The sequence below is a fragment of the Piliocolobus tephrosceles genome, chromosome 21, assembly GCF_002776525.5.
Source record: "Piliocolobus tephrosceles isolate RC106 chromosome 21, ASM277652v3, whole genome shotgun sequence".
In the NCBI taxonomy this organism is placed as follows: Eukaryota; Metazoa; Chordata; class Mammalia; order Primates; family Cercopithecidae; genus Piliocolobus; species Piliocolobus tephrosceles.
Window position 1 is genome coordinate 24,139,306 of NC_045454.1, and position 15,509 is coordinate 24,154,814.

Consider the following 15,509-nt stretch of genomic DNA (forward strand, 5'->3'; position numbering starts at 1 on the left):
TTTTTTTTTTTTGAGATGGAGTCTCACTCTGTTGCCCAGGCTGGAGTACTGTGGCGCGATCTCGGCTCACTGCAACCTCCACCTCCCGAGTTCAAGTGATTCTCTTGCCTCAGCCTCCTGAGTAGCTGGGATCACAGGTGCCTGCCACCACGTCCAGCTAATTTTTTGCATTTTTAGTAGAGACAGGGTTTCACCATGTTGGCCAGGCTGGTCTCGAACTTCTGATCACAAGTTATCCCCCCGCCTCAGCCTCCCAAAGTGCTGGGATTACAGGCGTGAGCCACTGCGCCTGGCCACTCTTGTCTAATTAATTAAATTTTTTTGTAGAGATGGATGTTTCAGTATGTTGCCCAGGATGGTCTTGAACTCCTGGGTTCAAGTGATCCTCTTGCGTTGTCCTCCCAATGTGCTGGGATTACAGGTGAGAGCCACTGGGCCTGGCAATTTCTAAGAATTATTTTTACAAAAATTGCAAAATGGGCCAGGCACAGTGGCTCATGCATGTAATCCCAGCACTTTGGGAGGCCGAGACAGGTGGATCACCTGAGATCAGGAGTTCAAGACCAGCCTGGCCAACATGCTGAAACCCCATCTCTACTAAAAATACAAAAAATTAGCAGGGCATGGTGGCGCATGCCTGTAATCCCAGCTACTAGGGAGACTGAGGCAGGAGAATCACTTGAACCTGGGAGGTGGAGGTTGTGGTGAGCTGAGGTTGTGCCATGGCACTCCAGCCTGGGCAACAGAGGGAGACTCCGTCTCAAAAAAAAAAAAAGAAAGAAAGAAAAAGAAAAGAAAAAAAATTGCAAAGTTGAGTTTAATATTTGCAGTGATTTTTATTCATTCAAGGATTATCTTATAACTTCTGCATTTAATTTGGCAAACTTCATCAGATTCCCCAAGAGAGGATGTATGTCGGGTTATCCTCAAAAACCAATGTTCCTTTTGTCAACAAGAAGGTCTTAGGACGTGACACTTCAATTTTACTTGGAGGAACTGGGTCCCTGGACAGGCAGCCACCTGCTGACCTAAACCAGATGGTAAAATGGGACTTAACAAAACAGTTGTTTGCAGTTGAGATTTTAATCTTTTGCATAGCTCAGAAGTTCCCACCCAGCTCTTTTGTTAGTAGCACAGGGGCTCATGGGTGGTTCTTGTTGCACAGACCACCAATGGGGTTGACAAATAGGAAGTGAGATGCTGCTGTCCTGTTGGGTCAGCCTCGGCAGTTCTAATTTCCTGGTCATGGTGGGATCAGAGATAAAAGAACAGACGTGGGGTACCACTGCGATGAGTCATGAGAATGTCTAACGATGTCTGGTTCTGCGCAGCTGCAGCCCCAAGCACTGACACTCAGATGGCTCATATGGCCAGGAGATGCCCCGCTGGGACTCATACAGAGGTGCCCCTTTCTGCTGAAGATGCTCAGGAAGTAGTCTTTGGGTGGGCTGGTGTGTCTTTAACACCATGCGTCCTTTTCTTACTCTTCATCCTTTCTATTTTTTACATTATTTATGTATTTACTTACTTATTTGAGACAGCGTCTCGCTGTGTTGCCCAGGCTGGAGTGCAGTGGCACGATCTGGGCTCACTGCAACCTCCACCTCCCGCATTCAAGCGATTCTCCTGCCTCAGCCTCCTGAATAGCTGGGATTACAGGCACATGCCAGCATGCCCGGCCAATTTTTATATTTTTAGTAGAGACGGGTTTCACCATGTTGGTTAGGCTGGTCTCAAACTCCTGACCTCCTGATCCTCCCGCCTTGGCCTCCCAAAGTGCTGGGATCACAGGCGTGAGCTACCGTGCCCGGCCTATTTATTTATTTATTTTATTATTATTATTATTGTCTTGAGACGGAGTTTAGCTCTTGTTGCCCAGGCTGAAGTGCAGTGGCCCAATGTCGTCTCACTGCAACCTCCGCCTCCCAGGTTAAAGCAATTCTCCTGTCTCAGCCTCCCGAGTAGCTGGGATCACAGGCGTGTGCCATCAGGCCCAGCTAATGTTTCATTTTTTTTTTTTTTAGTAGAGACGGCGTTTCACCATGTTGGTCAGGCTGGTCTCATACCCCTGACTTCAGATGATCCATCCGCCTCAGCCTCCCAAAGTGCTGGGATTACAGGCATGAGCCACTGTGCCTGGCCTATTTATTTATTTTTAAACAGAGTCTTGGTCTGTTGCCCAGGCTGGAGTGCAGTGGCAATGATCATAGCTCACTGCAGCCTCCACCTCCTGGGCTCAAGGAATCCTCCTGCCTCAGTCTCCTAAGTAGCCGAGACTGCAGGCTACAGTCTCCTGAGTAGCTGAGACCTGTGACATCTATTGCGATCGCTGAGAGCGGTCCCTTTGTTGGGGGGAGAAGCAGTTGTAACAGCAAGCAGTGGCCGGGAGGAGCATGGCCCCGCGGGCTGGGTGTCCCTGCTTAGGTGGCAAGGTCCTGGCTTCAAGTGCTGCCAGGCATCTGCCCACAGAGTCTAGCAGCCAGCAGGAGGTTGGTGGGAGACTGATACAAACCCTGTCCCCATGGGTCACCCTTTCCCTCCTAAACTAAGTTCATCCCTACTTTCCAACACTCACTTTTGTCCTACTACCCTCCATCAGCCCGAGAAAAAAAGAATCCAAGAATAATAAAAGAGCCCCATTTTGCAGCCGAGAAAATCGAGGTCTGTAGTGGTGGTGAAGAACCGTGCTCCGGGCTGGGTGCAATGGCCAGCACCTGTAATCCCAGCCCTTTGGGAGGCTGACGAGGGAGGATCACTTAGGTCGGGAGTTCGAGGCCAGCCTGGATATCATAGTGAGACTCCGCATCTGTTAACAACAGCAACAAAAAAACAAAATCCGGGCACGGTGGCTCACGCCTGTAATCCCAGCACTTAGGGAGGCAGGCCGGCAGGCGGACGGATCACGAGGTCAGGAGTTCAAGACAAGCCTGGCCAACAAGGTGAAACTGTCTCTACTGAAGATTAGCCGGGTGTGGTGGTGGCCACCTGTAGTCCCAGCTACTGGGGAGGCTGAGAGAGGAGAATCGCTTGAACCCGGGAGGCTGAGGTTGCAGTGAGTCGAGATCGCACTCCAGCCTGGGCGACAGGGCGAGACTCTGTCTCAAAAAAAAAAAAAAAAAGCCAGGCGTGTTGGCACGCGCCTGCAGTCCCCGCTACTTGGGAGGCCGAGGCTGGAGCATCGCTTGATCCTGGGAGGTCGAGGCTGCAAAGAGCCGAGATCGCAACACTGACCTCCATCCTGGGCGACAGAGCGAGGTCCCATCTCTTAAAAAAAAAAGATGTGTTCAAGGACATCCGCCGTGTCTGGGGCACAAAACCCCTCCTGCTCCCCTCTCTCAGGGACGTCCGCGAGCCCAGGGGATCCCACTTGTCTTTGCAGCGGGGACGGGGGGATCGGCTGAGTTGACCCCATGCCAACAAGCCCGAGTAGTCCGGGCAAGGCGCTCGGCGGCGCAATCAACACTCCCTTGGCCATGGGCTCCCCTCCTGGGAAAAGCTTTTCTAGACCGCTGGGCCCAGGGCCCAGAGCTACCGCCGCGCCCTCGACGTGGCGTCGAGTGTGGCCCCTTCCCCCGCGGCGCGCCGGCTTCACCCGGGAGGGACGCGCCTGGACCCACGCCCTCCTCACTGATTCCCTGGGCTCCAGGGCAGGGCGCAGGTCCACAGCCAGGGCTTCGCTGCGGCCCCGGAGACCCCCGTGCCTTCCCTGCGCTCTCGCGGCGCTCGCAAACTTGAGCCAGCCACGACGCCCAGAGACAACCCCGAGGCGCCGCGCCCAGGGCACAGGGCTCCGGTGACGAGCGCCGCAAGGGGCACGGGCTCTGGGCCCGCCAAGGGGCGGGGCGCGTCTCCAGGGCTCCCGGGCTCGGCCCCAGGCGGGGCTAGAAGGGCCGCCAGACGGGACTGGAGTGGAGGGGCGGGGAAGGGCGGGGCTACGGGCGGGGCCGCAGTCCTCTCCGGCCAGTCTCAGCCGCCGCGCCTCAGTCCGCCCTCTGCTCCCGCGCCGCCAGCATGACCGATGCGCTGTTGCCCGCGGCCCCCCAGCCGCTGGAGAAGGAGAACGACGGCTACTTTCGGAAGGTGTGCGACTTCGGGCGGGCGGGGAACTGCGGGCCCCAGACCGCCTTTCCCCCAGGCCCTGCAGGGGCTGTAGGAGCGCGCGGTCGGGGTCCACCAGGCCAGGAGGGGGAGGGGGCTCACTGGGCCGGCGCTGGCCTGACGGAGGCCGGCGGGGAGGAGGGGGGCGGCGGTGTCCCCGGCGTCCCGGGCAGGTGGCATCCGGGGCTGGGCGGGGAGTAGGGGAGGCGCATGTGGCCGCCCCGCGCAGGTGCGGGCGGAGGACCTGGAGGGGTGGTTGGGTCTCCCCCTCCACTCGCCGCCACCCCTCGCTTGCGATCCCTGGTGCCTGGGGAAAGAAGCCGTTCCTGGCTGCGCTGGCGCCCTTGGCCTCTGGGCGCGTTAGGAGCGCTTAGTGGGAGCGCGGGTGGAGACAGACCATCCCAGGCGGGTTGGCGGTCTCATATTTATTTTAGGCGTTCTGTCGCCCAGGCTGGAGTGCAGTGGCGCGTTTATAGCTCACTGCAGCCTCGACTTCCTGGGATCCAGCGATCCTCCCGCTTCAGCCACCCGAGTAACTGGGACTGCAGGCGCGGCACCTCGCCACGTTCATTTTTTTAGGACTGGGGTATCGCTCTGTTTCCCAGACTGGTCGCGAACTCGGGCTCAAGGGATCCTCCCTCCCCAGTCTCCCAAAGTGCTGGGATTACAGGCGGGAGCCACTGCGCCCGGCCGGCGGTCTCTTTTTGCCTCCAAAATACTTCCAACGTCCGCCTGTGGGACTTTTCAGTGAGCAGGGGAGAGCCGCTGGTGGGAGGGAGCCTCTGGCGTTGCCCCCTCCCCGGCTCCGGGTCGTCCAGGAGGGCGTGAGCACTGCAGGTGAGGCCCACGGTCTTGTGCGTCTCACTGTGTGCCAAAGCGGATTTGTCTTGTTGTTCGGGAGACTTGGCGGGGGCTGGCGGCGGGTGCGGGCCTCGCTGGCTCTTGGCACGTTCAGGAGCTCCTGGGCTCACACTGCGGACTTCTGCCCAGAAGATAACAGTCAGGGAGCTCAGTGCCTCAAAAGCGACCCCAGCCTGCGGAGCAGGGGCCCTGGGATACCCGCAGGCGGCAGGGCCTGGGCTACAAAGATGCTTTGGAGCCGGGAGTCCTGGTGATACCTTCCACGCCTTCCTCCCTCCAGGTCCTGAGCAAGTCTAAAAATAGCTTTTGGCTCTTGGCCAGTGATCCCTGAGTGGATGGAGAGATTGTTGTTGATTTTCGTTTTTTTGATAGATACGACAGTGCATAATTATAAATAGGGAAGTGAAACTTTCCCATAAACGAATCAATTCTTAATTGTTCACAGCCTTAGGATCCAGTTCCTAAATAGTCTTGGCATCTTCCTCCGTCTCCCAGGTGACACAGAGAGACTTTGGGCTTTGCTCACTGGTGAGGAGTCCTGGGCAGGACAGTGTGGGACAGAGTGGGAAAACTTCTTTTTTGTGAAGTTGCTTTTAGCATTAAAAAAAAAAAAAAAGTAGTTTTGAGGTATATTTAAGTTCAAAGATGTCATCATGGAATTACAGGATTATAACTTCTAATTATGTGTGGCATTTGGGACAGAGGATCACAGGCCATGGAATTGCAGGGGGAGGGCCTGGCCTGGGAATTCCTATGTCTGTCCTCGGGGCCTGAGAGCCACTCCCACAAAATTGCTGTGTGTCCTCCCGCAAGTTGCTGCCTCTCTCTGGGACTTTTCCTCCCCAGATTGTTCTCTGAGCAGGTGTAGCTCTGGAACTCCAGCAGCACCTGGGGGAAAATGGCAGCGAGAGGAGCACACCTGTGAGGCGTGGTTCCAAGCCTCCCAGAACACGTTTTCCTGTGGGAGCCCTTCATGTCTGTGAGCCCAGGAAAGGACTTCTTGCTCCCTTCTGGGAAAGGGTGAAGGGCAAGAGAGCTGGGAAAGCTGCATAGTTGGGTGTTTTTCGTTTATTTATCTACTTCTTCTTCTTATTGTTATTATGAGACAGTCTCACTCTGTTGCTCAGGCTGGAGTGCAGTGGTGTGATCTTGGCTCACTGCAACCTCTGCCTCCCGGGTTCAAGCAGTTCTGCCTCAGCCTCCCAAGTAGCTGGGATTACAGGCGCCTGCTACCACGCCTGGCTAATTTTTTGATTTTTAGTAGAAACGGGGTTTCACCGTGTTGGCCAGTCTAGTCTTGAACTCCTAACCTTAAGTGATCCACGTACCTCAGCTTCCCAAAGTGCTGGGATTACAGGTGTCAGCCACTGCGCCTGGCTTTATTTATTTTCCTGTTGCCCAGGCTGGAGTGCAGTGGCACGATCTCGGCTCACTACAACTTCCATCTACCAGGTTTGAGTGATTCTCCCACCTAAGCCTCTCCAATAGCTGAGACTACAGGTGCGTACCACCATGCCTGGCTAACTTTTGTATTTTTGGTGGAGACAAGGTTTCGCCGTGTCAGCCAGGCTGTTCTTGAGCTCCTGACCTCAGGTGATCTGCCCACCTCGGCCTCCTAAAGTGGGGTGTTTTTTAGATGCAGTTTCTCTGGTGTTCGATGAGAGAATCAAGGGTGCAATATAAGAGGAATTATTGCTTTACAATTAAAACCGTCAATTTTGAAAATGAGACCTTGGAACAATTGTTGTGCTACTCCGTGTTAAGTCATACCAGTTCAAAGAGTCTATTTGTCCTAGGAAAATAAAAGGTGTTGACGTTGAATCTTTCCTGATCTATGACCTGAGCCAGTTTGACCTAAAGCAAATGAGGGCCAGGTGTGATGGCTCACACCTGTAATCCCAGTAGTTTGGGAGGCCAAGGTAGGTGGATCTCTTGAAGCCAGGAGTTCCAGAGCAGCCTGGGCAACATAGCAAGACCTTGGCTCTATAAAAAATTTTAAAAAATAAAATGAAAACAAAACAAAACGAATGAAAGGCAGGTGCTGGCCAGGCGCAGTGACTCATGCCTGTAATCCCAGTGTTTTGAGAGGCTGAGGCAGGTGGATCACTTGAGGTCAGGAGTTTGAGACCAGCCTGGCCTACATGGTGAAACCCTGTCTCTACTAAAAATATAAAAATTAGCTGGGTGTAGTGGCAGGCGCCTGTAATCGCAGCTCCTCGGGAGACTGAGGCAGGAGAATCCCTTGAACCTGGGAGGCGGAGGTTGCAGTGAGCCGAGATCGCACCACTGCACCACTCCAGCCTGGTGACAGAGCGAGACTCTGTTCCCCCCAACCCACCCCCTCCAAAAAAGAAAGGCAGGTGCTATCCAGATGAAAGGGGAGGAAGAGCCCTTCAGGAAGAAGAAACAACTTGGACAGAGCTGTGGACTTGTGAGTGCTTTGTAGGCATCCCCAGGTTGTGGAGGTGTTAGTCGGAGCCAGGCACTTCAGGGTCATGCATCTTGCTTGACCTGGGAACTGTGGAATCCATCAAAGTATTTAAAGCAGGACCAGACCTGTGAGATTTGTGTAAGAGAAAGACCGCTTTGACACCTGAATGGTGAATGGGTGGGGGATGGGGAAGAAGCTATGGTGGAGCCCGGCAGGGAGGCATAGGGAGGATTTAGCCCCTTGTAATACCTGTCATCTTTGCCCTTCCTTCTCTGTTATGGACTACTGATGATGCAGTCAGTGACAGAAAGTGCTGTGAGTGGGGTGCAGTGCCTCACACCTGTAATCCCAGCATTTTGGGAGGCCAAGGTGGGAGGATTGCTTGAGGCCAGGAATTCAAACCCACCCTGGGCAACATAGCAAAACCCCATCTCTACAAGAAGTTTAAAAATCAGCCTGGCATAGTGGTGTGTTCCTGTAATCTCATATACTCAGGAGGCCGAGGTGGGAGGATATCCGGAGCCCACGAGGTCGAGGCTGCAGTGAGCTGTTACCGCGTCACTGCACTCCAGCCTGGATGACAGAGTGAGACCCTGTCTCAAAAAAAAAAAAAAAAAAAAAAAACCCGTTCTTTCCACCAGGTTGCACCCTTAACTCAGACCAGGGGTCCACACTGAAGGCAGGGATTCCAGTGACGAGGGGGTTGGAATGATAAAGCTGGAAAAAGGCAGTATCTGGCAGAGAGGGAAAGAACTGATGTAACAGGTTATGGCAGGGAAGGAGCTGCCAATGATAATCCAAAATGCCTGTCTATTAGCCAGGTGTGGTGGTACCCCGCTGTGGTCCCACCTATTCAGGAGGGTGAGGTAGGAGGATCCCTGATCCTGGGAGGTGCAGGCTGCAGTGAGCGGAGATCACGCCACTGCATTCTAACCTGTCTCAAAAAAAAAAAAGTCACAATGCCTGCCTGAGGCGTCTTGTCATGCGCCTCGTCGAGATGGGGTGAACACGGAGGCTAGTGTGTGGATGGGTAGACTTGAGGCCCCCATGGGATATCCACATGGCGGTCCAGGTGGAGAGCCCACTCCATGGGCCCAGCAGCCATGCAGGCGCCCTGCCTGGAGATGCAGTTTTGGGTGGCACCAATTGGGAGGCAGTTGGGGTATCGAGTGAAAGGATCTGGGCTAGAAGGGAATAGTTCCTCCACTTAAGGGGTGGGTGGAGAGGTGGGAGGAAAGCCAGAAGGGTGGCCAGGTCTAGGAAGCTGAGAGGTCAGTCTTGTTAGTGGAGCGAGGCTTGACAAGTCAGATGAATGTGGGGAAGGTCCTGGATTTAGTCCCTTAGGAGTCGTTAGGAAATGCATGTTTGAGAATTGGGGACAAAAGTCAGTGTGACAGGGTACAGGGGAAGAAGGGCAGGGAAGATATTGCTGGAGAAAGAGGGGAGCTGAGAAGAGAGAAGGCAGCTTTGTTTTAGAATGTGGAAGCCCAGAGCTGGTTAAAGACAAAGGTGTGGCAGGGTGCAGTGGTTCATGCCTGTAATCCCAGCACTTTGGGAGGCCGAGGTGGGCGAATCACCTGAGGTCAGAAGTTCGAGACCAGCCTGGCCAACACGGTGAAACCCTGTCTCTACTAAAAATACAAAAAATTAGCCATGCGTGGTGGTGGGCACCTGTGATCCCAGCTCCTCGGAGGCTGAGGCAGGAGGATCACTTGAACCTGGGAGGTGGAGGTTGCAGTGAGCCGAGATCACGCCACTGCACTCTAGCCTGAGCAGCAGAGCGAGACTCCGTCACAAAAAAGAAGAAGGAAAAGACAAAAGTGAAGAAGTTGGGTGGGGAATGGCTGGAGATTCAGGGAGAAGGTGGGCTGGGGAGGGGTCCCAAGAGTTAAGGAGGGGGTGAAGATTGCCAAAAGCTGCTGCATTCATTGTGTGGCTGAGCCAGTAGGGGGCTTTCCTTCTTGTATTTTTTTTTTTTTTTTGAGATGGAGTCTTGCTCTGTCCCCCAGGCTGGAGTGCCAGTGGCACAATCTCAGCTCCCTGCAACTTCCACCTCCTGGATTCAAGCGATTCTCATGCCTCAGCCACCCGAGTGGCTGAGACTACAGATGTACGCCACCATGCCCGGCTAATTTTTGTATTTTTCAGTAGAGACGGGGTTTCACCATATTGGTCAGACTGGTCTCGAACTCCTGACCTCAAGTGATCCACCCACCTTGGCCTCCCAAAGTGCTGGGATTATAGGTGGGAGTCCCTGCACCTGGTGCTGTATTTTGACTGTTGGGATTTTTGTTTTTGTTTTTGTTTTTGTTTGTTTTGAGACGGAGTGTGGCTCTTTTGCCAGGCTGGAGTGCAATGGCACGATCTCAGCTCACTGCAACCTCCACCTCCCGGGTTCAAGTGATTCTTCTGCCTCGGCCTCCCAAGTAACTGGGACTATAGGCACGCACCACCATGCCCAGCTAATTTTTGTATTTTTAGTAGAGCTGGGCTTTCACCATGTTGGCCAGGATGGTCTCAACCTCTTGACCGCGTGATCTGCCCTTGTCGACCTCCCAGAGTGCTGGGATTACAGGCGTGAGCCACCGCGCCTGGCGACTGTTGGGATTTTGTGCACACTTAAGGATCAAATGAATTTCCACTGAAGTCAGGCTTCTCTTTCATCCTGTTCTCTGTGTCATGCCTTCCCTCCCCTTTTCTTTAAAATGACATTATGCTCCATTCATCCGAAAAGGATTTATGGAGCGACAGCTCGGTGCCTGACCCCTGGTTAGGTTCTGGGGCACTCCGGACCGTGACTCGATATGGTTTCTTTGGCAGCAGTTCCCAGCAGGTCTCGTTTCCTGGAGTGCTGAGCAGTGCTGGGAGTTGGTGCTTTGTTGGGATAGCTCCCGCCATGCTTGAAAAGGAATCTGCCTCTTGGCCTTTTTTGTTTTTTTGAAATGGAGTTTTGCTCTGTTGCCCAGGCTGGAGTGCAGTGGTGCACTCGTGGCTCACTGCATCCTCTGCCTCCAGGGTTCAAGCGATACTCCTGCCTCAGCTTCTCAAGTAGCTGGGATTACAGGCGCCCGCCACCGTGTCCAGCTAATCTTTGTATTTTCAGTAGAAATGGTGTTTCACAATGTTGTCCAGGCTGGTCCTAAACTCCTGACCTCAAGTGATTCGCCCGCCTTGGCCTCCCAAAGTGCTGGGATTACAGGTGTGAGCCACTGTGCCTGGCCTGGAATCAGCCTCTTGGCTTTAGAGAGCAAAAAGTAGGGTGGTCCACAGGCCTTAATCAGAGCTTCAGCTGTGTTTTTGTGTACCTAATTGCTCAGAAGTCCCTTATGTGGGCTGGGTGTGGGTCCTGAATGTGTAAGACAGTCACTGGAGGGGGATGGAGGGAGTCCCCTTGTTTTTTTTGAGACAGAGTTTCCGTTTGTTGCCCATGCTGGAGTGCAATAGCACAAACTCAGCTCACCGCAACCTCCACCTCCTGGGTTCAAGCGATTCTCCTGCCTCAGCCTCCCCAGTAGCTGGGATTACAGGCATGAGCCACCATGTCCAGCTAATTTTTGTATTTTTAGTAGAGACAGGGTTTCTCCATGTTGGTCAGGCTGGTCTCAAACTCCCGACCTCAGGTGATCTGTCCTCTTTGGCCTCCCAAAGTGTTAGGATTATAGGCATGAGCCACCACGCCCAGCCCGGGAGTCCCCTTGTTAATTGGTCTTTTTGGAATCAGGTAGGGTGACTTGGCTGTACAGAGCCTCAAGACGTAACTTAGCCTCAGGTTGGAAATGGACACCCCCAGTACAGACCTCAGGTCTGGGCTGGCACCTTGGGAGGTCTCTGAGAAAAGAAACCTTTCAGGTCTATTTTTTTTTTCTACCTTTTTTTTTTTTGAGATGGAGTGTCACTCTGTCACCCAGGCAGGAGTGCAGTGACGCAGTCCTGGCTCACCACAACCTCCACCTCCCGGGTTCAAGTGATGTGCCTCAGGCATGCACCACCATGCCTGGCTAATTTTGTGTTTTTAGTAGAGACAAGGGTGCTTCATGTTGGTCTCAAACTCTAGACCTCTGGCGATCTGCCCGCTTTGGCCTCCCAAAGTGCTGGGATTATAGGCATGAACCACCATGCCCAGCCTCAGGTCTATTATAAAATCATGTCTCTCACTTTTTTCTTTCTTTTCTTTTCTTTTTTTTTTTTTTTTTTTTCTGACAGGGTGTTGCTGTGTCATCCAGGCTGAAGTGCGGTGGCATGATCATAGCTCACTGCAGCCTCAACCTCCCTGGCTCCAGCAATCCTCCTATCTCAGCCTCATGAGTAGCTGGGACAACAGGCATGAGTCACAAAGCCTGGCTAATTTTTAAATTTTTTGTAGAGGCAGGGTCTCACTATGTTGCCCAGTCTGGTCTCGAACTCTTTGGGCCCAAGCCTCAGCCTTCCATAGTGCTGGGATTACAGGCATGAACCACCGCACCCAGCTTTCCCTGGCTTCTCACCGTGTTTTCTTCTTTCTCATTATGTTACTGTGTTTAAACAGAGGTACAGCTCTGTAAGATTACTATAAATTACTTTCTTAACTTACAAGGAATAGAAATACAACTTCTTTTCCCCAGATTTTTATGCTCTTCCTACTGAAAATCTTGGAAGAATTATTGTGCTCTGGCCTGTAGTGAAATGCAGAGTAATGTAATTTCTAGACTGCTGCATCCTGATAGAGATTCCTTTTCTGTGACTGCCCCTGTACCCCATAGTACTAAAACTCACAGGAAAATCTGTTCTTGGCCATGAAGAAAAGCAGCTGGAAGACTGGGAGTGGTGGCTCATGCCTGTAATCACATCACTTTGGGAGGCCGAGGCAGGTGGATCACCTAAGGTTGGCAGTTCGAGACCAGCCTGACCAACATGGAGAAGCCCCATCTCTACTAAAAATACAAAATTAGCCGAGTGCGATGGCACATGCCTGTAATCCCAGCTACTTGAGAGGCTAAGGCAGGAGAATGACTTGAACCTGAGAGGCGGAGGTTGCGGTGAACTGAGATCATGCCATTGTACTCCAGCCTGGGCAACAAGAGCAAAAAAACTCCATCTCAAAAAAAAAAAAAAAAAAAAAAAAGAAAAGCAGCTGGAAGCAAACTAGAGAAAGCCTTTCCCCAGGCCGTTGAAAGGCCCAAAATGAAAGGTCTTGGCACTATGTGGAAGAGGAGAGTGAGTACACAGTGAGGCATTGTCACTTCTTATCTCTGCCTCTTTATCCTTTGGGAATGCTAATGCCCCAAAATGAAGTTAGCTCTATTGTTTTTACTCAAGAGCTGTAGGAGAAGTTGTTTCTTATTCACAGTAACCTCCAGGCTGGACAGGGCCTCCGAGTTCATTGTGTCCTGGTTTATGGTCCGTGTTGAAGCTGGGTGCTGGGCTTCCTGGAGGCTCCGGCAGAGAAAGAAGGATAATTTTTTTTTTTTTTTTTTTTTTTAACCCAGAAGCTCCTTGCAGTCTTCTCTCTGCAAGGAGCAGGGATCTGCTCGTTGATGAATGAGCAGCATTCATCTTAGCAAGGGCTAATTTCATGGTAGACACTTGTGTGCATCCTTTATGAGCGCACGTTTGAATAAGGAAGCCTGCTGATGGGCTGAGTCCACCAGGCACGGCCTAGGTCATGTGGGATCAGCAGCTCCAGCTCTATTGGTACTGACACCACCCCTCTGGCTGTTTAGATCCATCCCCTTGAAGCCTTGAGTCAGTTTCCAGGTGGAGAGGGAGGGAGGCAGAGGAGAGTAAAGGCTGCTGATGCCGACCCCATTCCTGATTCCCCATCATGGTCTGAATCAGTTTTGTTTTTTTTTTTTTTTTTGAGACGGAGTCTCACTCTGTCGCCCAGGCTGGAGTGCAGTGGTCGGATCTCAGCTCACTGCAAGCTCCGCCTCCTGAGTTTAGGCCATTCTCCTGCCTCAGCCTCCCGAGTAGCTGGGACTACAGGCGCCCGCCACCTCGCCCAGCTCATTTTTTTTTTTTGTATTTTTAGTAGAGACAGGGTTTCACCGTATTAGCCAGGATGGTCTCGATCTCCTGACCTCGTGATCCGCCCGCCTCGGCCTCCCAAAGTGCTGGGATTACAGGCTTGAGCCACCGCTCCCGGCCCTGTTTTTTTTTTTTTTTAAAGATGACAGAATCTGGCTCTGTCGCCAAGGCTGGAGTGCAGTGGCACTGTCGTAGCTCACTGTAATCTTGACCTCCTGGGCTCAAGTGATCCTCCTGCCTCAGCTTCCCAAGTAGCTGGGACTACAGGTGTGATTAAAAATCGCCACACCTGGCTGATTTTTTTTTTTTTTCTTGTAGAGATAGGGTCTTACTGTGTTGCCTAGGCTGGTCTTGAACTCCTGGCCTCAAGCGATCCTCCCATCTCAGTGGTGGACTAATACACATGTGAACCACTGCACCCAGCCCTAAGCCAGATCTTGAAGGCCAGGCTGGATCCAGGCTGACTGTGGCCTTGGAGAGGGTCTGCCCAGCTGCATGGTATCTGCTGTCAGCCTCCAGGGCCTGCCTGACCAACAGTCCTCAACTGTGGGATTGTGGCTGGGAGGTGTCCCCTGGCCGAAACAGAATTTTCAGGGTGACTCAGAGGAGAGACAACGTGATGACCTGTAACACTGTAAATGTCCCTTGTTTCCTGGGGCTATTTGGATGGTTGCCACGACACCACCTGATGGTACTGGGCATTGGCTTTGGCCTGATCAACACTTCCTCCTTTGGCTCAGGTACCAGAGTCCCGTGACACAAAGGCTGCATTGGTGGTAGCCAGTCGAACTGGACACAGTTGAACTGCAGGTACTGCTCAGCCAGAGGCTGGGTGTCTGGCAGAGCAGCAGTAATGGGTGCCAGGTGAGGACAAGGTCCCCCACTTGGAGCACCAGGGATGGAGACACCACGGTAAATGATGCGAGTCCCTCGGGGCTGCCCATTCAGCCCTCGGAATTCCCTATGGCCGGGTTTCCATTTGATTGTAACAAGAGAAAAGGGGACCAGCACGGTAGCTCAGTCCTATAATCTCAGCACTTTGGGAGTCCGAGACAGGAGGATCGTTTGAGTTCAGGAGTTCGAGACCAGCCTGGACAACATGGTGAAACCCCATTTCTACTAAAAATGTAAAATTAGCCAGGTATGGTGCTGTGTGCCTGTAATCCCAGCTACTCAGAAGGCTGAGGCAGGAGAATCAGTCGGACCTGGGAGGTGGGGGTTGCAGTGAGCCAAGATTGTGCCCCTGCACTCCAGCCTGCTGGGTAACAGAGCAAGATTATGTCAAAAAAAGAAAAAAGGGCAGATGGTCAAGAACAAGGCTGGATGCAGTGGCTCACATCTGTAATCCCAGCACTTTAGGAGGCCAGGGTGGTGGATCACATGAGCTCAGGAGTTCAAGACCAGCCTGGGCTGCATTGACAAAACTCTGTCTCTACAAAAAATACAATAAAATTAGCCAGGTGTGATGGTGTGGACCTGTAGTCTCAGCTTCTTAGGAGGCTGAGGTGGGAGGATTGCCTGAGCCCCGGGATGTTGAGGCTGCAGTGAACAGAGATCGTGCCACTGCACTCCAGCCTGGGCAACAGAGTGAGATCCTATGTCAAAAATAAAAATAAGGGACCAGGCACTGTGGCTCACACCTGTAATCCCAGCACTTTGTGAGGCTGAGGTGGGCAGATCACCTGAGGTCAGGAAGTCAAGACTAGCCTGGCAAACATGGTGAAACCACGTCTCTACTAAAAAATACAAAAGATAGCTGAGTATCTGGGTGCAATGGCTCACGCCTGTAATCCCAGCACTTTGGGAGACCAAGGCAGGCAGATCACAAGGTCAGGAGTTCAAGACTAGCCTGACCAACATGGTGAAACCCCATCTCTACTAAAAATATAGAAATTAGCCAGGCATGGTGGCATACGCCTGTAATCCCAGCTACTCAGGAGGCTGAGGCAGGAGAATCGCATGAACCCAGGAGGCGGAGGTTGTAGTGAGCCGAGATCGTGCCATTGCACTCCAGCCTGTACAACAGCGAGACTCCATCTAAAAAAAAAAATTGTTAAAACTATTGGTGAGTGTGTCCTACCAGTTTAAATGAGCAGATCATTCATCTGGAAATACA

General features: G+C 52.6%; 1 protein-coding gene across 1 annotated transcript in view; it reads left to right on the forward strand.

The window, feature by feature from the left end:
* The first annotated feature begins 3,984 nt into the window (after positions 1 to 3,984).
* RHPN2 (rhophilin Rho GTPase binding protein 2) overlaps positions 3,985 to 15,509 on the forward strand; it is a 90,483-nt gene continuing 78,958 nt past the window's right edge. Inside the window, exon 1 of the mRNA XM_023229110.1 lies at positions 3,985 to 4,080. Within this exon, the coding sequence (XP_023084878.1) occupies positions 4,012 to 4,080 (69 nt within the window). The 5' untranslated portion in view covers positions 3,985 to 4,011. The remainder of the gene's footprint in view (positions 4,081 to 15,509) is intronic.